This window comes from Varanus komodoensis, unplaced genomic scaffold (assembly GCF_004798865.1).
Source record: "Varanus komodoensis strain SLA01 unplaced genomic scaffold, ASM479886v1 scaffold60, whole genome shotgun sequence".
Classification (NCBI taxonomy): domain Eukaryota; kingdom Metazoa; phylum Chordata; class Lepidosauria; order Squamata; family Varanidae; genus Varanus; species Varanus komodoensis.
In genome coordinates this window covers 3,641,741-3,667,071 of record NW_025336223.1, presented here as the reverse complement: position 1 = coordinate 3,667,071, position 25,331 = coordinate 3,641,741, and the positions used below count along the sequence as shown (strand labels likewise).

General features: G+C 46.0%; 1 protein-coding gene across 1 annotated transcript; it reads left to right on the top strand.

Annotated features, from left to right (window-relative positions):
• Positions 1 to 12,248: 12,248 nt before the first annotated feature.
• On the top strand, positions 12,249 to 25,128 carry GPR162 (G protein-coupled receptor 162). Its single transcript, XM_044449764.1, has 4 exons — positions 12,249 to 13,112; positions 16,031 to 16,220; positions 18,167 to 18,318; positions 24,287 to 25,128. Exons 1-4 carry the CDS (start codon positions 12,249 to 12,251, stop codon positions 24,824 to 24,826), a joined length of 1,746 nt encoding a protein of 581 aa, XP_044305699.1. The 3' UTR covers positions 24,827 to 25,128.
• Positions 25,129 to 25,331: the final 203 nt, after the last annotated feature.

Genomic DNA, 25,331 nt, shown 5'->3' with positions numbered 1-25,331 from the left:
TCTCCACAGAATTCCCTAGCAGGGTGATGGCACAATAAAAGCCTTATCTGGGGAGCCCCTTTCTCCAGGAAAGGTATTTCCTGTCCAAACGGAAGAAGTAGAAGAAGCTAAATAACTCGGTTTAATGTACAATGAATAGTGCAGGGGTCGGAGAGAAACTGGCTGCATTCTACTCCAACATTGCTCTAACTAGAATTGCTATCCACATAAAAGACAGGTGGCAAAGAAGCATGAATCTATTTTATAAGTGCGCCACCATATGTTTTCCTTGACCAGCAGGCTCAGTCCCGCAAGGCAAAAGACTTTTGAAACTGAGGGGAAAAGCAGCTTTGTGAAATGGTCAAATATTTTCTAAAGTCAAAAATTCTACTGGCTTGAGCTTCACAGTTATTTGGATCCTAGCTCGGAGCCTAGCTTGAAGAAAGCATTTTCTTCAGTAATTCCAGAAGAAGGACTTTTATTGGGATTTTTCACAATACTGTCATAACTATGCTAATGATTGTCATGTAGTAGTTGGGAGATAAGTAGCTATATATCGAATGTTACATTTAAAATCCAAAAGAGCCTGTATAATGTAGTGATTAGAACCGGTGAGGTCTCTACTTGGGAAAAAAGCTCACTGGATGACCCAGTCACAGATTCTCAGCCTAACCTACATCACTAAGTTGTTGTGAAGGTTAAATGGTGCGGAGGAGGATTATATAAGCTGCCTTGAGTTCCTTGAAGAAAAAAGATGGGAATATAAGGCCAAGATCATTCACACTATTGTATTCCTAATCACAATGTATGTATGGACTGTAAAGAAAGATAAAAGGAAGAAAATTGATGCATGTGAGACATGGTGCTGGAAGAGAGCTCTGTAACTATCCTGGACCGAAAGTAGGATGGACCAGTCAGTTCTAGATCAAACCCAAAGGAACTTCTCTGGAAGCAAAAACGAGGAAACTGAGGTTGTCGTACTTTGGACACATCACGAGAAGGCAACGCTCACTGGAGAAGCCCATCATGCTGGAGAATGTCGAAGGCATAAGCAGAAGAAAAGGAACGCCAAATATGAGATGGAATGACTCTATAAAAGAAGTCACAGGTTTCAGTTTACAATAGCAGAGCAGGGCTGTCATGGATAAGATATTCTGGAGGGTTTTCATTGATAGAGTTGCCCTAAGTTGGAGATGACAGCACATTAGCAACAACAAATATAATTAATTAGTTAGTTAAAAAATAAGCGAGTATTAACTAAACTCATGAATATCCCTATTTCCTACAAGTAACTGCTAGTCTTATTCTATGATAAGCAGAGTCGTGGGGTCACCTCTTCTTTCCCTCTCCCTCTCCCTCACAGATGCACACTCACAAACCTTTGCGTATCATGTTTGCTTTTCAAACTTGCTGTTCATAAGAAGATCCAGATATAAAAATAATCAGATACAGTTTATTTTACTTAAAGTACCTGTTCACAGTTTAACAGTGATATTTAATAATGTATTAATGCTGCACAGAGCACTGCCCATTATGTTGAAGCAGTACGAATGCAAAATGTTGGAATCTGTTCACTGCCTCTGCGGTTATTTCTTAGCACCAAGCTACACATTAATTGGGGATCATTTTGATTTTTACTCTAAACAGCTGCACAGGAGAGAGATGTTTCTGAATTTTATCAGAGTCATAGTGCCAGAGAGGGAATGCTTAACTACCACCACCACCCTGCATCATTAATGTAGCTGCTAATTTATCCCCTCCAGGTCAAAACATGCAGGTATTCTACTGATACCTTTGAGTTCTAGAGACAAATTTCCAGCATTCAGAGCAATTTATCATGATATCTGCTCTCCTTGGTGACACCGTGAGCTGATAATCCTTATCTGTGAGTAAGCCATCCACCAAATGAAGAATGATCTCTTAGCAGTGCCATCTCGCCCTTCCTCCTGTTATAAGATGAACAGCTGGAAGTGGGTCTAGAGCAATAATGTTGAGAAAGCTATTGTCCTACACACACCTTTCAAGCCAGGTGACATCACTTTGGCCAAATATTTCTCTTTTTGTTACTGATCAAGCCATCATCCATCGTATCCCTTCCCCCCCCCGACTTCTCCACACACCTGCTTTAACCACATTAAAGACAGGGCAGGGAAATGGCATTGCTGCCCAGTGGTCTCCATGCCTGTACTGGCAGAGGCAGCATTGGTCTTGAGGACCTGTCAAGACTGATGCTGTCATCTCCAACTTAGGGCAACCTGTTGAGGACCTGTCCTAGATGCCCCCAACATCCATGCTGAGCCTGTCTTGTCTGTGTTGACTTAGGACTTTCGGGCTGCCATTCCAACCATGGGGCTCTCCTCTGTCATTTGTTATTTCAGTTGGGCAGGAGGATGGTGCTTGGAGAATGGGGAGGGAGATAACTCCCTTGTCATGGCTAAATCACGTCTTCTGAAGGCAGACAGTGGCTTGTCCCTCTGCAGCGGCAAGGGATCTATTAAAGGTGCCTACCCTAGAGCTGAATGGAATTTGATAGATTCCTCGTGACTCTCAAGTTTTTCCAGGTTTTTCCAGCTGGTCATTCTGTTGAAAGCCTGATTGTTCCCAGGAATGCAAAGATGGCTTGGGCAGCTGTCATGATAGCTTCCAAGTGCCCTCTCCTGCTAAGAAGAGCCAGTCCAACCATTTGTTTGTTTGTTTGTTTGTTTGTTTTAAAATGTATATGCTGCCCACTAGGCACAATGGATTATCTCGGCAGCTAAAAATAAAATTGATAATAACAGATGCTAAAAACCAACAACGAATAAAGCCAAAATAATAAAATCTCAATAACCGTAAACACTAAACATTACATTGGATAATCAGGACAACAAAGTATCACCATAAATAACAAGTTCTCAACTCAATTAAAATACTCAGAGAATAGAAATAGAATGCGCTCCTCAGAGAGGTCCACCTGGCGCCATCATTATTTGCTTTTCGGCGCCAAGTGAAGACTTTTTTATTTAAAAGTTATTTTAACTGTTAATTTATTATTACTGTATTTATAGATTTTAATATATATAGCCAAGATGGTACCAGTTTTTAAATTATTAATTGTATTTTTTATGAATGTTGTGAGCTGCCCCGAGGCTTTGTTGCGATGGGGGCAGCATAGAAATGTTTTAAATAAATAAATAAATAAATAAATAAATGTCTTCACCTGGTGCTGAAATGATAGCCATGTTGGCACCAGGTGAATTTCTTTGGGGAACCTATTGTATAATCGAGGGGTAGTCACTGAGGAGGCTCTGCTTCTAATCACCATCCCTTGTACCTCCTTATGGGACAAGCTCTTGCAGAAGGACCTCCTGCCCAGATTCAATGGGCAGGTATGTATGTATGTGAGCAGAAGATCCTTTAGGTAGCCAAGTCCTGAGCTGTTTAAGGCTTCATATGTCAAAACAAGAACTTTAAAATCGGCCACAACTGGCAACCAACAGTTTGTACAAAATTGGTGGTATGTGAGTGTGTGAACTAATACCTGCTCCTAACCACACCACCCAACTTTGGGCCAGCTGAATTCTCTGGACTGTCTTCAAGGGCAATCCCACGTAAAGCACATTGAAGTAATCTAGTCTGAATGTTACCAGTGCATATGCAACAGTGGCTAGCTCTGTCTATCCACATAGGAACGAAGTTGGTACGTTTGCCACACCTGAATGAAGGTCCTCCTGGCCACTGGGACCACCTGGGCCTCTACTGATAGTCCTGGGCCCAGAAGCACCCCCAAGCTGCAGACACTGTCCTTTAGAGGAAGTGCAACTCCACCCGGGACAGGGTGATGGTCTTCCATCCCAGCAGAACAGCCACCCACCAACTGCACTTCTGTCTTGTCTGGACTGAGCTTCAGTCTAAGCTTGATATAAACCAAAGCCAAGCAGTTAAGCTGGCTGAGTGATGGCTAGGATGCCGGTGAAAAAAAGGCCTTCTGATTATGGAGCAACGATGGTTGTAATAAAACTATTCTTTGCCATTACCATTGTGTCCTCACAGCAGAGCTTTTCTAAGTACTCAAGGCCTCTTGCAATATGCCATAGCTGCAGATGTGAAATAAACCTCAGTAGGGTTTGTGAAGAACTTGTCTACAAAGCACTCTCATGTCACATGCATTACAGTTGACTTGAGCACTACAACTGATGCAACTCAGTTAGTGGATAGTCTATGAGATTATTTTTGAATAACTATTAATGTGGAAAAATCTGCAGTGGATCCAAATTTATTGTATTATTTATTTATTTATAACATTTTTATGCCGCACCCATCGCCAAAGCCAATGAGTTTGGATTTCTGTAAATTTGACCTACAGATTCTGCAGCAAAATTCTTTTTCCAAGAAAGCAGAATCTGTAGTTTTTTACTGGGGGTGCTGGGGAAATTCACAATTGTGATAATGTGATTTGTGCGAATGCACACTTGCATGAATGACTGGAACAAAAGTGGAACAGAATTCTTGTCCATTCCTCCAAAAAATCCATGTTTCTGTTAATGAGTGAACAAGAGAACAAACACTGCCTGACAATGACCAGAGACAAAATGGATTTAACCAATGCCTTACACCCCTAATGCAGCCAAGATGCTTAGCTAGGTCTGGCCAACCATCTACATACTTAATCCTTGATCCTTTTGGCTTATTACATGGAAGTCCAGTGGGATCTGTGGGAGAGGTAAATACCTCCCAAAGACACAGAGCAATCCCAGAAACTGTAAAGGAACTTGTGGTATGGCCATTCCTGAAGATACCTTGAATCCCTGCATCGGAATTCAGAAGACATAAACAGTTATTGGCCAAACACTAATATTCCTTTCCTACACTAGGTGCTCAAGCAGGTAGTTGCCAGTCAGTTCTAGACTTGGATAACAATTATTTTTCATATTCATTGCGATTAGGTTACTGCACAGAAACTGCTTTAGACACTCAGTGGGATGACCTTTTGCCAGGAAAGAGACAGAGGAAGAGTGACTGTGGTGATGTGCTTGGGCCTCTCAATTGCTTTTGATTCCAGTTATTAAGTGGAGCTGGGAGAATATTGTGAATGACGCCCAACTCAGTTTCTCCTTGAAGTGGGAGGGATATTAAATCAGTGTCTGGGCACGTAATGGTATGAAGTAAGGCCAGTCAATGCAAGCTCAATCTAGGTAAGTCAGAAGTTGCTTCAGTTTACAGAGCCTAACACACAAATATGTATTTAAAATACAGATACAGATACAGTGGACTAGCAGATACAGTGGACTAGTTCACTACTATATGGATTATAGTTAAAAAGGATATCACCTAATTAAATTACTGAGAATTATACAAAGTATTGTACATATACACAGTGCATTGTTGTTGTTAGTCGCGAAGTCGTGTCCGACCCATCGCGACCCCATGGACAACATTCCTCCAGGCCTTCCTGTCCTCCACCATCCCCCGGAGTCCACTTAAGTTCACACCAACTGCCTCAGTGACTCCATCTAACCACCTCATTCTCTGCCATCCCCTTCTTCTTTTGTTGTCAATTGTTCTCAGCTTTAGACTCTTCTCCAGGGAGACCTTCCTTCTCATTAGGTAGCAAAGTATTGGAGTTTCATCTTCAGGATCTGACCTTCTAAAGAGCAGTCAGGGTTGATCTCCTCTAGGACTGACCGGTTTGATCGCCTTGCGGTCCAAGGGGACTCGCAGGAGTCTCCTCCAGCACCACAATTCAAAGGGCTCAATTCTTCGGCGCTCAGCCTTCCTTATGGTCCAACTTTCACAGCCATAGCCTTGACTATACGCACTTTTGTTGGCAGGGTGATATCTCTATTTTTAGTATGCTATCTAGGTTTGCCATAGTTTTTCCTCCACAGGAGCAAGTGTCTTTTCATTTCTTGGCTGCAGTCCCCATCTGCAGTGATCTTGGAGCCCAGGAAAATAAAATCTGTCACTCCCTCCATTTCTTCCCCATCTATTTGCCCGGAAGTGAGAGGACCGGATGCCATGATCTTAGTTTTCTGTGTTGAGTTTCAAGCCAACTTTTGCGCTCTCCTCCTTCACCCGCATCAAGAGGCTCTTTAGTTCCTCTTCACTTTCTGCCATGAGAGTGGTATCATCTGCATATCTGAGGTTGTTGATATTTCTCCCAGCAATCTTAATTCCAACTGGTGATTCATCTAGCCCTGCCTTTCTCATGATGTGCTCCGCATATAAGTTAAATAAGCAGGGCGACAGTATACAGCCTTGCCGAACTGTCTCTTGTAATACCTGAGACCAACAAAAGCAAAGAATCTGCTTTGATTAGGCTTTTATTCCCTTCATTTTATAACTCACTCTTGTAACAGATATATTATTAGTCATAATAATTATTATATTTCCATACTGCATAATTATTATATTTCCAATAGCCAGCACTCTGTTCTCAGTTATAAATACAGTGGTACCTCGGCTCACAAACGCCTTGGTTCATGAACAGATCGGGTCACGAACAAAAATTTCTGAAAAATTTTTACTTGGATCATGAACACTGCTTTGGGTGGCGACCAAGATTGCAGCCATCTCCCCCCTGCCCCAAGTGGGGAGATGGCCACGATCGCAGTTCTGTTTGTGCAGGGAAGGCATGCGTGATCAGAGGCCCGCTGCTGCAGGAAAGACGGGAGCAGCAAAGCAGAGCCGCAGGGGAGATGGCCGAGATTGCGCCTGTGTTTCCTGCAGGAGCACACCTCTGATCATGCACGAATTCCCTGCACGGACAGAACTACAATCACGGCCATCTCCCCCCACCCTCCCAGTGGGGAGATGGTCACGATCGCAGTTGCTTTTGTGCAGGGAAGGCATACGTGATCAGAGGCGCACTCCTGCAGGAAAGATGAGTGCAATCTTGGCCATCGCCCCCCCCCATCCCCAGCACGATCGCGGCCATCTCCCCACTCAAGGGTGGATTGGGGAGATGGCCACGATAGTGCTGGTTGAAACAACAATTACAAGAGACCAGAATGTGATTCTGTATCAGGTTTGAATCTATCTGGCCTAGCGGGGCTGAAAGTTGCTTGTCTTCAGAAGACTGAGGTCACTGTGAAGAGGTAGCATGATAGCCATGCTCAGTGAGCTGTTATCTGTGTTTGTAGGATTTTGTACTGCTCCATAAACCTGCAAAAGCTGCTTGACCGATGACAGCGGAATAAAGCAAAACGTTCGAGCATGCAGGAACACTCAGGTTGCACTATGGTAAATCTTGACGTTTTACTTCCCCCTGTACGCTCGACGAAGAGCTGCAGCCAATCCTGGCTCCTGGAGAATGTATGGCGCACATCGCTGCAACTCCCCCTCCTGTTTGACAGGATCGTACGCAGGTGACACAAGAAAAGGTTTTTACAAAACTGAAAAACGGGGCAGGGGCTGCGACGGGCGCCACAGAGTAGCGCGCGAGCGCTTACCCCTTTTCCGCTTTTCCCAGTCAAAACTGCTCTCTCCAAGTTGAGTTTCGCCCTTCAGGGGAAAGCATCCGAGGCGATTTTCCTTTTACAACGTCCTTATACACCTACGGGGTCGTACGTATAAACCAAAAAAGTGGCCCATCCACTAACACCCCTAATTTCAGTCCCACGGCCCGGCTCTCCAAGACCCTCCCCCTCCCGTAACGTTCACCTGCGTGCTCCCTGTTCCACACGAGACCGCAGCTGCCCCGTTCGCCGTCCCAGGCTGCAGCCTCCCGGCACACCTGTTGCCCGGAGCAGCCCGCAACGGGCGGCGCCATCCCGCCTGGTCCCCGCGAAAGCGGCCGCGCATGGACGGCGCGTCTCCTCCCGCTCCTCCCCCACGCTTCCCGCCGGGAGGGACGCGAACCCCCCAGCGGCCCGGAGTGGCACTGGTGCCGCCATCTCCCTAGGGAAGACGCATGCGGGCAGGGGCGCGCCCAGAGTAGCGGACACGCGCGCAGCAACAGAGGCGGCCGGGCCGGGGCCGCAGCCATTGAATCGAGCCGCCGCCGCCGCCCGTGACGGGGCGCCCTCCTCGGTCTCCTCCTCCTCTTGCGTCGCCGGAGGAGATTCCCAGCCAGACGCGCGCTGCGCCAGCCCTGCTCGCCCGCCGCCTCTCCACGGACCCCGCGGGCTCCCTCTCCCACCCTGGTCTGTTGCCCTCGCTCCTGCTTTGGGTGGGATGCGGGCAGCGGCAAGCGGCGGGCAGGGCAAGCGAGGCAGCCGCTCCCGCGGGCGGGCAGGCAGACGCGCACGCACGCTCCCACCCGCCGGCGCTAGCAGCAGCAGCGGCAGCCGCCGCCGCCGAGGATGCTCCGGTCGCCATGGCAGCGGCAGCGGCAGCGGTGGCAAGAGGTAAGATGGGTCCTCTCGCTCGGCGCCCTCCCTCCGGGGCCGGGGCCGGGGCCGGGGCCGAGGCCGAGCGCGCCAAGGGGCTGCTGCTGGCGGCGGCCTCGGCTCGCGCGGCCGTCCACGGAGCGCTCGCCTGCTCCGGCTCGCCTGGCGTTCCGTCGCGGCTCGCTTCGCCCCCTCTCCGGCTTCCTGGTCGCTCGCTTTGAGCAGAGCCTCAGCCAGGGCGGCTCAGGGGCCGCTGCGCCTTCTCTCAGGGGGTCCCAGGCCCTTGCCCGCCCGCCTGAGCAAGGGCCTGGGGCCCCGCGCTCCCCGCCGCGTCCTCCCCGTGGGCGCATGGGGCCACGGGCGCCGCCGCTGGCTGCCGGCCGCCCTGCTCCCACGTCCCTTCTTGCCCCACCTCTGCAGGAAAGCGCGAGGGAGATCCGCGCTGTTCTCTCCCCGCTCCCTCAGTTCCCGTCCCCCTCGCCGCCTCTCCCCCCAGTCCTGCCCCCTCCTCAATAACCGTGGAACTAACTCTGCGGGGCCCCCGCCAGTTGCCGCTCGCGTGAGCTGAAGGCCAAAGAACTGGTGGGGATGTGGGGGTAGTGGGGCCGCCTGCGCCCTCCTTCGTGCGCCCCCCTCTCCCCTGAGCCCTGGGAAGCATCTGCAGCAGCCGGAGGGCCTCAGGCCCAACTCTGTCAGGCATCCTCAATGTCAGCCTAGCATCTCGTGCTGATACATTTCTGGGCCATCTTGTCCCCCCTCCTTTCTCCCCGTCTCTGCCTCTTTCCCTTCAGTCACAAGCCTGTGAGTTAACTTGTTTCCCTAGTCAGGAAGAACTTCCCATCTGGAAAGACGACTAGGATGGTGGGAGGTGGCATTTAACAGGAAGTATGGCGTGGAGTGGTAATCTGCCAGCAAAAGGCTTGCTGAGAACCAGGCACCATTCAAACCCACGCCGCAAGGTATAAAAAACAGGAGATGGTAGCCAAGAGTAGGGCGTATCCAGACAGCAGCTTGTCCAAAGCTGTTTTAGTGCTATGAGGCTTGACCGTAAGCTGTGGAAAAGGTATGCAAGAAAGTGTGATCAACTAGTGCTGCATTTAGTGCAATCCTTATTTTGGGCTGTGCTGATCCCATTTGGACTAGCAGGTATCAGAAGTGGCATCAACAGATCTAGGTGAGGCTGGTGGGTGTCAAGTAGTGTTGGCATGTCTGACACACAGGCCTTTTTGTAGATTCTTAAATGTGCCATGATGCTGAAGCATTTTAAAAACCTGCAAAAGCTAGGAATCTTAGGCCAAAAAATCACTTTTGCAATAGGCAGCAATGCCTGCCCGAGTTTGACAGGCCAATGTCTGTACAGAAAACCCTCAGTCACAGGCAGGCAGGATTCCAGACAGAGTTAGCAGTCAGAGTCAGGAAGACGTATTTAAGGCAGCGGACCTTTCATCAGCCTTTGATACTGCTGATCATGAGTTGTTGCTGATGTGTATTTGCATACATGGGCTGGAGGTGGAATTGCCACATGTCTCAGAGGAAACAGAATGGCGTTGCAGCAATTAGTTTTTCCTTTCTGCCTTTTTTTGTATAAGGTACTTGTTTAGCAGGTGTTCCTGGGATTATATTTTTCCCTGCCCAATCTTCTCCCCCTGCAGCCAGACTCCTAAGTGATATTTAGCTCTAAAAGTATTGTACAGACTGCTGAAGAATCTTTTCCAATCAGTCTCCAGCCAACTCTGGGCAAATGAGAAGGCCTGGGCCAGGATGGAGGGAGCTTTATCAGCCGAGTTGGATGCAGTGAGGCAAGACTGCAGCAGGGATCTCTGAGATTAGGAGGCCACTGGCAGGACTCAGTGAGGAATCCAGGTCTGCAAGAGCAATGGGGAGCTGCAAGGCAAGACTGAGGAGCAGTAGCAGAGCCATGGTGGAGCTCAGGCCTTGAAACAGCACACGAGGACCAAGAATGGATGGCCGGGAATCTTTAGACTGTAACAGCACAGGCTTCTGTTGTTTAGCCCTATCCAGAATGCACCAGTTTGGGGAAGGCTGCTGCAAAACACTTTAGTTCTTGTTAAGGAAGTGTCATGATCTGCTAAGCTAAGAAATTTGGTGTGCAAGGAAGAAAGTCCAAATGATCCCGCTTTCTGCATATCCCCTTCTTAGCATGGGACACACTTCAGCAGGAGAATTACCCTGCCTAAGCCTCACTGACCTAAGAGATACTTGTGTTCTCAACCATGGCACTTGCACAGGGGAATGTCCCAGTGAACTGCATCCTCTGTGCCAGAATCGTGTGTCTTCCACACTGTTTCCCCTATGAGTGCATGAAGTGTGTTGCCTGAGGCAGTGATGCATTTGCTTCATGGCAGGATTGCCTCCAGCAGCAGGGCAGAGCAGAGGGGCATGGTTAGAAGCGAAGGAGGTACAGAGGCACTTGCCAAAATGGAAACTGCAATCCTTCACCTCGCTGTTTAGCTGTCTAAACCCTCTTTCCTGGTCCTTCCTGGGGTGCAAAAGAGCAGGCTGTGTTATGCACACTGGGCCAGTGGTGTGGTGCAACAAGCTAACTGTTATGGGGGTTGGAGGACTGGAATTACTTCTGTGAGTTGGGGGCTACAAGGGGAGAAGGCTGGAAAAGATAGAGCTGTTTCTTATGTTTTCTTTTCTTTTTTTCTTTCTACAGTAAGAAAGGTTCTCTAAGCCCTGAATTACCAAGGGACTCTGGAAAAAGAATTAATCCTTCATGCAGTTGCTGATTGGCTATCTACAGATTCCTAATCAGAGGTGAAGGTTCTGGGGGACAGTGAGTCCAGGGGGTTGGCAGAAAAACAAAGGACGTTGATCTCCTTAAACTCTGAAGAGCAGCTCAGGAGCTCGGTGATAGAAGCCTAGCAATGCCCTGTGAGAAGCAAAGCTTTCATTCTGTTGCCAGTTCGCACCTCTCCTGAGAACCTTCCCCTTTTCCCTTTATTCAAAGGAGAGGCAAAGCAGAGTGGGTTGTTACAAGAAAGTAGTAATTTTTGAAGCAGAGAGAAAAAGGAAGAAAGCAATAGGAAGAGAGGTGGTAACAGTAAAGGAAGATATTTCCACCTCTACTTCACCTTGTTTTTTCTTTAAAAAGTTATAATTTTAAAGATATATACCTGCTTCTCCATGCTTGAGGCAGACTTTTAAAAAACTAATTGCAATAGCAATAATATAAAATACAAGTATAAAACAAATCCAAACATTATGTTACTAAGCTTAGAAAGTTAGTAGCACAACGATACAATCCCCCACAAAACCTGGCAGCACAAATACAGACCCTAACCCTAATCCACCCTCATCAACAGATACCCTTTGAATCACCAGGAAATTAGTAATCACATAGAGTAGCAGACCCAACATATATTGTCCAAAGGCCAATGAAGAAGGGGTCTCACATTTAATCTGAAAATCCAGGAGGGATTTGTATAAGGTAACATCCTCAGGGAGATAGTTCAATAATATCAGGCTCATAGCAGTAGAGAGATGTAAGGATCCTGCTGCCCACTGTAGAAACTAACTTTCCATAAAAATAAAGCAGGATCCTATTAGATGACTGTAAAAGACAGGGAGGGAGCTGATAGATGGTGCATAAGTTGCTTTCTGTTTAATTTTTTGTATGTTCTGTACAAATTATTCTTTTCTGGAATAAAATATATTTTTTAAAAGTCATCAAAGAAAACAAAGGAAGGGAAATTTTAAAAAGTATGGCTCAGAAGAGTGAGAGGGAAGGAACCAGTGAAAGGGGGAGTAAGAGGAAACAATGAGGACTAGATTAAGGTAGTGCATCTTCCTCATGGCAATACACCACAGAGGTTTTTTCCTGCATCTCTCTCCTATTTCCTTTGGGAAGTACGGGAGGGAGCAACCACCGACTACTTTCCGAGGATCCCGTGCATGACCTTTATCTGCTTCCAAAGCCTGAGAGAAGGCAGCACAATGAATCGTGGGGGAGGCAGCAGCCCCATGGAGGAACTATCAAAGGCTACCCTGCACAATAATTCGCTGTGGTGGCTGGCTTGTGGGCTCCTCGCCCTTCTGGCCAACTCCTGGATCATCCTGAGCATCACAGCCAAGCAGCAGAAACACAAGCCCCTGGAGCTGCTGCTTTGCTTCCTGGCAGGGACACACATCCTCATGGCTGCCGTGCCACTGACCACCTATGCCGTGGTGCAGTTGCGGCGTGAGTCTTCTGACTACGACTGGAACGAGAGCATTTGCAAGGTCTTTGTCTCTACCTACTATACGCTGGCCTTGGCCACATGCTTCACGGTCGCTTCCTTGTCTTATCACCGTATGTGGATGGTGAGGTGGCCTGTCAACTACCGCCTGAGCAACGCCAAGAAGCAGGCCCTGCACGCTGTGATGGGCATTTGGATGGTGTCCTTCATTCTCTCGACATTGCCCTCCATCGGCTGGCACAACAATGGGGAACGGTACTACGCCAGTGGCTGCCAGTTCATTGTCAGCAAGATAGGTCTGGGTTTTGGCGTATGCTTCAGCTTGCTTCTCCTTGGGGGCATTGTCATGGGCTTGGTGTGTGTGGCCATCACTTTCTACCAGACCTTGTGGGCACACCGCAGGCACCACCGATGCCATCACCAGACAAGAGAAGACGCATCCTCTTCCTGCTCTTCAGCTCACAACACCTTCAATGTGCCAGCCATTGTGGTAGAGGATGTTAGAGGAAAAAGGCGATCGTCTCTGGATGGTTCGGAATCTGCCAAGACCTCCATGCAGATGACCAACCTCATCAGCGCCATCGTTTTCCTGTATGACTCACTGACGGGGGTGCCCATTTTGGTAAGGAAGACCACCTACTCCTTCGTTTTCCAGCCCTTTGGGAGTTTGTGTAAGGACCTAGAGAGCCGCCAATTAGAGCTCAGTGGGGAGGACATGTAGATGTTAGCCCAACGGTTGTTAAAGAACAAGGGGAAATAGGCTGTTCGAAGGGTGGCTTGAAGAACCACAGGGCTTAAGAGGCTGGCAGACTATATGAGGAGACATAGCTGTTTATTATATTTACTTTCTGCCTTTTTTCCTGAACGGTATATTTAAGGTGGCTTACATGATCTTCCTCTTCCCCTGTATTTTTGTCATTGCAATAATGTGTTGAGGTCAGTTGGGCTCAGAGTCAGTGACTGGCCCAAAGTCATCAAGTGAGCTTCATGGTCAATTGGCAACTAAAACCCATCTTTCCTAAGTCCCACTCCAGCACTAAGCATAACATCACACTGGCACTCACTTTGGTTTGCTTTGAAATGCAGGCCAAATGAAAACTTCTGCATCTCTAGTGCAAGGTTATCTCTAAGACTTACTGTTGCAACAATGGTTTCCTGCCCCTGACGTATCTACACACTCCCTGTGCCCCACCATTTTTGCTGATCAAATGTTTTTTTGTGGGATTTGAAGCACCACAGCAATGTACAAAACTGTGCAGATATATATAAAAGCACATGCACCATAAACAAGAATGACTCTGTCATACCACCTGTAAGAGTGAATAAAACTATTAACTCTTTCCAGATTCAGGTTACATTCAAATGCTTTTCTGAATGACTTCTAAAGCGCCTAATCTCTGAGCTGATGTCTCAGTTCCTGTTAAGATTGGGAGATCACAATCATTTTAAGAAAGCTGTGCATGTGTGCAGATAGAGCTGTGATACAGAGATCTATTCTCAGACATGGACTTCGATATTCTTTAATATCAGAATTAAAGTCAAATTAAAATAACAGATTTGGCAACCCAAGATTCTGGTAGATTGTAAATTGGGTACCTGCACCATTTCCCCACTTGTTCAGCTTCTTTAAGTTTTGATGCCTGTCTGTTTTGGCACTGCTTAATTTACATGCTTCAATGACTTCACACCTGTCACACACAGTCATAGTGTCCCCAGGTCCAGCTATTGGACCTAGTATATCAAGCAGGTCCCATGTGCTGCAGTTACCTTCCAAAATGGATCTGTTGTTATACATTAACAAAATGCAGTCCATATATGGTGGAAAGTTCTGTATATCGCAAAGAACAGTGCAGTGGGAGAGAGCTGTGGTGAAAGATCCTATGGAATATTTGTCAGCCAGAGCAGTTCACCTGACGTCAGGCAGGTGCCTTAACCACAGCTGTGTCCCCAACTGCAGCACTTTATTTTGTCCAAAGGGAGCAATTCAAGAGGTGCGAAGGGTGCTAAACTTACCTCAGCAATAATCAGTTTTACAGGCAAGAAAACATTTTGGTCCCCCCTGAACTGAGTTCCAGAGTTCTGCCTATTTACTTGGTTCCACAGAAGTTAAGGGAGAAATTGATGATCACTTATTTTCATAGCTTGGCCCTTCATATGTAAAGTCTCATTGTGAAATTGATTGTTAAAAATTGTTTCAATGGAACATGATTGAATGGACCTGGGTGGCTTTACCTGGGTGTATACCCCAGAGGTGTGCAGGCCGTAGTTCAAGATCTACTGGTAGATCTCTAGGTAATTTATGGTAGATCAACAAAGGTTTCTGAATCCTAATTGTTTAACAATGGTAACAACCATAAGCCTTCCCTTGTGCTAAATTAGGATGCTAAAATGAATAAAAGTGAGTGTGGAGTTTTGTAGGTGAGAACTGTGAACTTAGTTTTAGCACTGAAACAAAAAAGCATCCCAATTCTTAAAATCTTTAGACTTCTAAGTCTAAATCTGCTATTTTTCACCTAATTTCAGGTTTGCCTAAGTCTGTCCACCCCTGCAATACACATGGATGCACTTGTGCACACATGCATGCACACAGACAGCTAACAGTTTCAACATGAGTTTTTAAAATTAGCATCCTAAAATAATGGTAAAGCATTAGATTTCCCATGTTTGTTCCCAGTGTTTGATCTTCACCGTCACATTTCCAGAAAATCTGACATGCATGAGAAAGGCACATAGAGAGCACTTTACCCAGTTTCTAAAGCTTCAAGCCTTTTCCACAGGATTTTTCAAAGCAGTTTACATTTCATACAATGGTCTCTCAGGCCCCTTTTCACCAAATGAAGCTCTGGATCTTCTGAGGTGGAGGGAATAAGAGAGGGCGGGTCTGTTGAAGGTGGCAAGAAGAGAAATTGCTGCCATTGTCAGTTTCAATCAGAGCTCACATTGCTGATGGGATGTTTGTCCTCCTAAATGTGTCTTCCAGGGGCAGAGAGTATAGAAGTATTTGTTATACCTGAACAAATATAAGCATCAATCATAAAAATGAACAAAAATGCTGCAGTATATGTTTGCAGTGAATTAGGTTATCTGACCCTTGCCAGAAGCAGAAGCTTAACTTTTGCAAGCGCATGTGCTGACATGCACAATTCCAGCTTCAGCAAATGGTGAGTTAGTCAAATGACTGGTTTGGTATGAACTCCTGCCACAGTTTAGAATGTAATGTCCATTGTGTGTCCTATTCCTCACACAGGGCAAAAGCAAACAATCACATAAATGTTTTTCTATTGCTGGTAGTACTTGGACAGGAGACAAGGCAGGTGCATTGATATATTTATTTTATCTCACTGTTGCCACTGATCAAGCTAGTCTGACAGGATCATGAAAGGGCCTAAAACTTGCAAAACCAGTGAATTGGGTATCATGAGTAGCAATCCCTCTTTCCATCCTGCAAAAAAAGCTGCTGTCAGACTTGCTGTGCATTGGCACCCTAATGGTGGGATGTCACTCATGCCAGCTTTCTCCTCCTTGGCTCCCTCTTTCTAGGTGGTGAGTTTCTTCAGCTTGCGCTCTGACAGTGCCCCCACCTGGATGGTTCTGGCGGTGCTCTGGTGCTCCATGGTGCAGACGCTGTTACTTCCGTCCTTCATCTGGTCCTGTGAACGTTACCGGGCTGATGTCCGCACTGTGTGGGAACAGTGTGTGGCGATCATGTCTGAGGAGGATGGGGATGATGGTGAGCCCCTCTCACCCCTGTTCCCTCCAGGACTGGAGGGAGGGGGAATCCTTAGGCCCAGGGTACCAGGCTGGTTCTGGGGTCTCACAGTTTGGGGCTGTGCCCCAACCCTAGTAAACATTTGAATGTGAACATCAGTTTTGGACTTCTCCAAAATTGGGTTCAGTGCTCAGCATGAAAGAGATTCTCTACCCCTTCTCTGTGAGTTGTACAGAAGAGGAGGGGGTGCAGAATCAACAGTCTTGAAGCAAGAACAGTTTGGATAATGTTTTGTGGGATGAGCATCTGGGATCAGAATCAAACCAGCTCTGACCCAGACATCGATCTGACAAGGGTTTTGTTTTTGTTTTAAAGATAAATACAGGCAGAATCAAATGTGTGAATTGGTTTGCGGGTGGAGAGGGGAGTTAATCCTCCTGGCATCATTTTCCTAAATTTAATCATCCCAAGAATTGCCATTTATTCCACAGGGGAAATCATACAAATTCCAAATGTTCCTCCCAGTACTGCATTTACCTTTAAAAAAAAGTCTGATGTCACACCTAAAAAAACAAAAAAACAAATCGATGTCAAATGCACTTTAGCCCTTAGATAAAACAGAGTTCATTTATGATGATAGCATTAATAGCACTTCAAACAACATAGCATTATATTAAAAGCAGTAAGCAGGTTAAATGCCACTAAAAGCAGCATGCAGATAAAACAGGCAAAGAACATCTGGTATTTATGAGCATCTTCCCTTGGAACTTCTTCTGCTGAAATTAAAGGAGCTTAGCAGGAACATTTCTGCCTTTTTGTGCAGCACCCATTTCCTTCAATTGAGCCTGAACAGAAGAATGCCTTGGGGAAGTGTACTCCAAATGCTCAGGAGAAGGGCAGGCTGAAGCCAGACATGCAGCCCACTAACATCTGCATAAAGATACAGTAAAGAAGCCAGCTGCCTGGAGCATGGCATTCCATGCTTGCTAAAATATATTGCCACATTTTACTGAAATAGAGTAGTAGGCATTAGCTAACTGATGAGAAGATAATCAGCTGACCTCTCAACTGATCACTCAGGAGAGGAAGGCGGTGAGTGGGTCACCATTAACTAATATTAAAGTGAAGGTGAAGCCTGATGTAAGATTCTAATAGCAGTCGCAGACGTGAGCCCTGTTTCACCTGTTTCATTACAGCTGATCAAAAGCCCCATCAGATATCAGTTTTGCCCATATGCTTATGCATCAGGGCTTTGCCTTTCTTCAGGCAGAAGATGACTATGGATTTGCTTATACTTTTCCCATCATCTTACAACAATAATAGCTTCCCAACAACAACACAAAATGGGTGTAGCCCCGTTGAATAGTACGTGCAGTTTGGAGATGGCATGGTGCTTGCCTTTAGGCTTCCTCCACAGCTGGCCCTTCTCACACTGGCCACAGTGGAAATGCAGCGTATAACCAGCATCCTAAGGCTGTGTTCATTTAGACTTTCATAAACAGAATCATGGAGTTGGACAAAATCCAGTGTATCTGTCTGCCCATCGCCGTGCTCCTGGACAACATACCCCATGGCTGGAGCATCCCTCCCTGAAACCTCTCTGGCGTTTCCTTTAAAAACACCAAGCAATAAAACAGCTGATTCACACAACCATTATGCCATGGACACATCTGTGCAGCCCTACTTGTAGTGTTCATACAGGTAAACTGCTCATTGCATTCACTGTATAAGCCAAGATTACAAGCAAGCCAACATTGCTGGGCATTTTATTTGCCGGACCAGTTCACTACACTCTCACAGTAACAGATGTCAAGCTGTGGTGAAAACCAGCCCAAATATACACAAGATCTGCCTAAAAGCACTGGAGTCTGGGTGCCATCATTTCTGCCCTTTGTCTGTGTAGGGTGGGTGGACAAAAGAGAAATGGGAGTGAGGGAAGAAAATATTGACTCCCTGTCATCCTCTAGATGGCACTGGTGATGACTATGGCGACGGGAGGATCTGCAAGGTGCGATTCGATGCCAATGGAGCTGCAGCTCTGAAGCGGGATCCCCGGGATGCCAAACTGCTTCCAGTGCATCACATGCTGTTGCCCCATGACCGGGTGCACTACCTACAGGTAAGCTGTCTGCTCTCCTGAAATCTGCTCTGGGAGGATCTTGTCGCTGGCCTGAAACACATCCTGGCCATACCTACCAACACCTGGAACCTATGAATTTGTATGTACAAGCATGCATTGCTGCCCTATATGAAATCAGCCTGTCTATTATAGGTGGAAGCCGTTCCCTAGCTCTGTTTCTTGAGATTCTTCAAACTAATAATTCCAGTGGGCTAAACTCGAGAGCTTCTTCATATGCTGCTTGTGCATATATACCACTAAGCTATGCCCTTTCCTCAAAGTGAAGAGAGAGAATTTAGGATTTAGCCAAGCTATACGGATAAATCCAAGCTAGATGTTATAGGGGACATCTGGCTGCCACCAGCTGGTCCCCTCCCATCTCCTCATTAATGTCTCCTGTAGGAAGATGCATGGTATTTCATCACCCTAATCTGCAGGGGAATGCATGAACCACAAGATTCAGTTCAGGCCTTGATTCAGAAAATGGCTCAATTAGAAGTGGACCAAATTGAAGGCTTCCCAGTTCAGGTAGGAGCCCAAAACTGAAACATGGAAATCAAAGAATCATGCCTTCCATTGACTATTGTGGAAAATTCTCAAACAAGTATAATTTGTCTCTTGGACAGAATGGGATAGAATTTGTACTTTTGAAGACCCTGATAAAGGAATAAAGGCTGCCTGTAGTAGGTTTTCTCATAAGCTCTGTAGACTTTTTTAATGTACCTGCCACTAACTTTTTTCATTTTCAGAAGAACTGCCAGCATAGTTACCTCTTCTGAGGCAATCCAATCTGACAGGCTCTGACTGTAATTCCACAGCAAGGCGAGAATGTTGCAAGTCTTAGGTTGTATTTTTTGAGCCACAGTCATGCAAAGCCAACGTATTTTAATGTTCTACTTTGCTAGTGCTGGGAGCCACGCAAAACCAACATATTCTGCAATGCAGAGCCGATGTACTGCAGTTTTCTCTGTGTCAGCTTTGCGGGGGATGGGCAAGGGGGTTGCTGGACCTCAGAGCTGTGGCTCCAAATAATTCTAAGGCCTCCCAGACAATGTCAGGAGGCCATATAATTGCACCCTGAATTGTGCACAATGAAGAGGTTGTAACATAGACTAAGAAGCAAGAACAACTAAAATAGGGCAGGATGCTAGGATGAGAGGTACATTGTAAGGTTTAAGGAACACTGCAGAAAAGAAGGATTAGTTTGCAAAGGACAAAGGAGTCATGCATAGTTCAAAGGTTTTGCTACTAGAGAGGAGCCATGCGAAGCCAATCAATTTTGAAGCTTTTCCTAATTGACAGGAATCAAGTGGAGGCGAAAAGGGGCCAAAAGTCCAAACCTCACAAGGAAGTGATCTGACCATGATGAGGGAACTGATGTTAGCCACCAGCCTCCACTGTCTGATCACCAGTCAAGAAAGCCCAGGTCCAGAATGTGAACTTTTTATGTGTGTTGGGTCAGTGACATGTTGAGACAGCCCTATGGTTGTCATGGTGGCCATGAAGTACTGAGCCTCCTTGAACAATGCAGCCTCGACATGGAGATTGAGGTCCTCAACATCAAGTCCGAGACTACCTCCAAGAGCTCAGACAGGCAGTCTCATGGGCAGCGTGGTTGGTGGTACACCAGCAGAATCCCTAATCTGTCTCGGTTGCCCAGCACAAGGTACAAACACTCAAGGCTGATTATGAGCTGAGACTTGCAAAGAATATCAAGAGCAACAAAAAGGGCTTCTATCAGTATATAAATAGCAAGAGGAAGGGGAGACGGGTAGTGGGACCACTTAATAAGGACCCTAACCAAACACAAGAAGCTGAGAGTATGAGAATCCCTCCCTCAAACAAAGTGATTGGTGATCCCTGGTAAAACTTGCCATATGGTTAGAAGGTGGATGGTTCTGCTGCTCCTCTCGCTCCTCTCACTTTTTTCCACACCCTGGATGCTTTCAGAGAAATTAAATTGCAGCTTTCCAAATTGCATGGCTTCATGCATGGGTTCAGATTTAAGTTCCCATTTGGTCTCTTTAGTTCTCCTTGTGAAACTTGAGAACCAGTCTGAAGCAGCCCAGCCTGGCTCCGGATTTGGGCAAACCCAATGCACATCCCTAGCCTGCTCGGTGTTTCCCTGCCCCTGCTTCACTTCAGACATCTTCACTAAAGAGAGCACAGGGAAGGAATTTGAGTTGGCAGCAGTCCTGCATCTCACTGGGGCCTAAAAGAACGCATGCCCCTAATTGCATTTGGAACTTCGTAGAACAGTTACATCAGTTGGCTTTCTCTTCAGAACAAGGTAGGTTGGGCTGGGAGGAGCAACTGGTCCAAACTCACCTAGTAAGTTTCATGGCTGACTCAACTTGGGAAGTGAATTGAGGCTCTTTGTTCTGAGTCCAACACTCTAGCCAAGGCACTAGCATTGTTCAGCACTGGTTTCTGTATTCGATGACATACCCTGCAAATGTGTTGCAGACATGGCGAGCAGCAAATGTCTCTGCTTAAGGCCAAAAGGAATATAATTAAATGCGCATAAAGTCATAATGCTAATAATGCTCTTGTTGACCTGATTTGGTAAGCTGAAAAAATGGCTTTTTTGTTTTTATAAACTTATATTAACGTCTAAGAAAGCTAACAGTTCAAGGATGAAGCATGATATATACACAGGCCGATTCAGTTAGATATTCTAATAAATTAGTAGGAGTTTTCCTGGGTTACAACCCACTTCATCAGATCCTATATTTGGAACTGATATAAGTATCTGATGAAATGGGTTGTAACCCAGGAAAGATCCTGCAAAATATTAAAGTATCTGATCAACTGAAACAATTATTCTATATGAGTCCTAAACTGTATCCTTGAATTTGTAAACAGAAAACCAGCACATATGTCCTGTAATATTAATATTGAACAGTGTTCTTCCAATTTAATGTCAAACTGCCATCTGTTTGAGCTTTCTCCAGCTATCATTTGAGGGGAGAGTGTATAACAAAAATATAGCTGTTTTGCCTTCATAATGTCCAGTCCAATTTGCATATCTTATGCAGGAGTATTGCACAGTACTTTTTCAAGCATCAAATCAAACTATATGCTGTTTTCACGCGTGTGTGTGTACACATGATGAATACTATTGTTGCCAGGCAAATAGAAAAGGTAGTCGTGCTGGCCATGGAAAAAAAATCCAAAATCCCACCTCTTATTAATCCAATCAAAAGATAAGTAGGCTTTAGCCATCTCCAGATCTCTTAATCAGGCAAGATGTTACTGAAACTGGTGACCTGTGCAGGGGGAAGGGGTGGCCTGATGAAGCCAAGTGTCTTCATGATCACGGTCTTGGATGGAATTGGGGAAGAAAGATTTGCAGAATATTCAATTAAGGCTCTAACAGGTGCTATTGCAATGTCAGGTTTTACCTAGAACTCACCCTACAGCTACTGGGAGACAAATGGGTAGAAAAGTATTACCGCACATGTTTCTTGCCTAGACATGCATTCACTAAATGGACACTGGCAGTATTGATGGAGCAGGTGGATGGGGAATTTGATTTGATGCAACTGGGTGGATTTCCCACTTTCCCTAAGTGGGACCCAGTTAGTGTTTTTAGCTTGCTTACTTTGATTCAGGGGGCTTCCTCTCACTTTTCCTTCTAGGAATTTGCTCTGGTGACCCACTAAAGAGCCCTCTGTGCTGTCAAGACAAGCTCCTCAGAAGAGTCTGTCCTGGCTTCAGTGACTTGACAAGAAAACAAAAGGGACAGTTAACCCAAATTACTTATGCACAAAGCTGGCAGGGCTATAGGATACATTTCTAGTAGAGCCTCCAACAATCACATTTTTCCTAGAGCCAGGATGCTGGTGAGTGTTGCACCTCTTCATCCTGGCTGGCTGAAGTCACATGTTCCCCTTATTAAAAATGAGGTTTGTGTTTGCAGTCGGCAAAACACAGGCCTCTCCTGCCAGATTACAAGGTAGCTAAGTGGTAATGGCTGAGCTAGGCAGAACTACTACCTGTGCAGGTTCAGATGACCTGGCATCCCATCCAGCAAATAAGCTCACTGTGAGGATTGACCATAACGTCACCCACACCATGCCCAGCATAGGATTGGGACTCATGGTGGGTTAACCCAGGCTCATTCTCCCTTGGATCTCCCGTAGCAATGGTTCCCAACCTTTTATATACCCCACACCCCTAGAAAATGTTTGATTTATGTTCGCACCACCTATAAAAGTAATACCACATCTGAAGACAAAGTAGTTGAATTTATAATTTTTGAACCCCAAATTGAACCACATATGGTACAGCGGGTAAACAAGTTGAACTAAAAAAAAAAAAAGCTTTTAACTCAGTGCATAACATTCATAAATATAAACTGAGCAATTGGAAAAAAATGGTAAAAGGTAAAATCAGTCCCAATTGTGAACATAAAAATTAATTACATCTTTGTTCCAGCTTCTCATTCACGATTTTGTCAAAACGTGGAAATTTCTTGCTGATTGCAATCCCCATGTCTGCCAGGCAATTCCTAGATTTTGTCTTGATTGACAAAAGAGAACTGAATCCAAATGCAAACAAAATAATAATAAGTAATTTTATAATTGGGATAATTTTTGGTGAAACCATCATGATTCCTCTTTGTTGCACCCCCTGAAATAGCATCTCGCACCCCTGGTAGTGCAGGCACCCCAGGGTGGGAAGCCCTGTCCTATGGCCGTCCCAGAAAACTCCCAGAACCCTGCTTGTCTACTTCTCCCTGTCACCTGTTGCAGTCCTCTCCCCACTTTTTCGGAGTTTCAGTTTTGGAGTTTCAGTTTTTGTGATCACTGAATTCACAGCCAGTGACAATCTCTCTAAAGTGTCTTAGTGGCACATTGGATGAACAGTGCTCTGTCCCCCACCCTCCTGTTTTGCTTTCCCCAGTGTGTGCAAATATTAAAATTGGTTGATGTTCACTCTAGTGTCGGGTATATAACAGAGCTGCTGAACCTGTTCTGTGTCTTCCCACCTTGCAGAGGCTGCTTGTAATACATTCAACCTACAAGCACGTTTTCTAGTTAAGACAGGCACTAGGTCTGCTTCTTTGCCTCACCCAGTGTCTGCTAGCCATACTTCAGGCTATTTACCTAATTACCCTCATGGTGTATGGGTTGCCATGTCCTCTAGACCTGGTGAGGTGTGTAGTAGGGGAGGCTTCCAAACCCCCATACAAATAATCTCCTGTTGTAGGACCCTGGGATGGTTTGGAAGGCACCCCTCACCTCACACCTTACCCAGTTTGGACAACATGATAACCTGCATACTGCAAGGCTAATTAGGCAAATCATGTAGCATTCCCATCACATGGGGGTGATTATGCAATGACCAGAAGCTGTCTGGTTAACTCTAAAACTGAACTGTTTCACTACATTTGTTTGATTCTTAAAATTTTGAACATATACAATCCAACTCTTCACTCCAAAATGACTGTGTCTTGGGTGAAACACACAGGTTGCTTTGACAGAGGATTCAGAGGGAATCTAGACAGTTCTTACATTGACAAAGCTGTACTAGGTGCAAACAAAGAAACCAGGCCAATAGAAGCCAAATTAGGTAGGTTTACCCAGTAGTTGGGGACAAACTCTCAGAGCAAAAAGTGTTATTAAAAACTGGTCTACCACTGTAGGGCGCTACTGTTGAAGAATTAAATTCAGAATATCAGAATTAACTTTAAAAAATTCAGTAAGTGTACTAACTTTACACATTTCACAGTATGTATGTTTAAGGCCCTCCAGCTTAAAACATCTGGCTATGGGTCATCTTGAACTTGTTATGAAAAGATAGGGGAAGAATTTGGGATGTGTTGGTCAGTTTTCTTGCTTTCATTTATTCTATTTTTTAGTAGTTTTAATTTTATAGTTTTCGTTTCTGGACATACTTTAATGTGGCAAGCATTTTACTTTCTATTCGCACCTGTCTCTTTCTATGCCTCCTTACGTTTTAGGTCCCTATTTCTCGGAGAATGTCCCACGATGAAACCAATATCTTCGCCTCCCACCGCTCTGCTCCTTCCTTCCTTCACAAGTGGTCATCATCTGATGACATCCGAGTGGCTGCCCCACACAAACCCGGGGGAGCCTCTGGCCTTCTGCCTCCTGAACTCCGCAACTACCATCATCGTAGACGGCCTCCTGAAGATGAGCTCACCACGCTTCGGCAGTTCCTGGAAGCTGGTCTAGCTGCCCAGGGAACTGGACTGGGCTCTAGTGCTTGCTTCTTCCGTGATGAGATCACCACCTTCATTGATGAAACACCAGTGCCCTCCCCACTCAGCAGTCCACACCACTCACGCCTGCCCTTCACAGGGCAGCTTGAGAGACGCCATTCCCTCAATGGTGCTGGGCAGGAGGATGGCCCTGACAGGGATCGGCGATGCTCACTGACTGGTGACAAAACCCCATACCTCTTCAGTGGAGAACAGGAGCCTGGCAAATGGACCGTGGCAGCCCATGAGGCACAGACCTTCCAGGCATTCAACCTATGAAATGGCACTGAAAGCATTTGCCCACTCTCTGGATTTTAAAGTAAAACTTCCATGTTTCCCCAGTCCCAGGACCCAAGGGATAATTTAGGTCCTTTTGTTTCACACCATGTTGGCAGGGAGGGGAATGGTGCCCATGGTGGGTCCTGATGTGGTGGGTAGGAACGAATGTGTGTGAGAGGAGGGGGGAAGTGGCCCTGTGGGAAGGAACCCCAGCAAGGCGGGCAAATGTGAGCACAGACCTCCACCGCTCATTGAGGGCACTTTTTGTCAGCTCCATTCCTTTGGTAGCAGTTTGTGCCGCCCATCCCGCTCTTTCTTAGCTCCACCCGTTATGAGAAACCCTCATTGGTTGCCAAGTCTGGGAAAGAAAGGTATTAAAAGAATCTATATTTGGAGTGTCACATGTGTCCGTCTTTTTTCTGGCACGTTTATTGTGTTTTTGTGCAATAACAGTGATTCAGACTACAGTGCTGTTCATACCTTCATGAGTGCCATGGAAAAGAAT

Bases quoted from the DNA above. Each gene is read 5' to 3' on its own strand.
- GPR162 (XM_044449764.1), top strand. From the start codon at position 12,249: ATGAATCGTGGGGGAGGCAGCAGCCCCATGGAGGAACTATCAAAGGCT. The intron at 13,113-16,030 runs GTAAGGAAGACC...CCCTCTTTCTAG, and splicing joins TGACGGGGGTGCCCATTTTG to GTGGTGAGTTTCTTCAGCTT. The intron at 18,319-24,286 runs GTAAGCTGTCTG...CTTACGTTTTAG, and splicing joins ACCGGGTGCACTACCTACAG to GTCCCTATTTCTCGGAGAAT.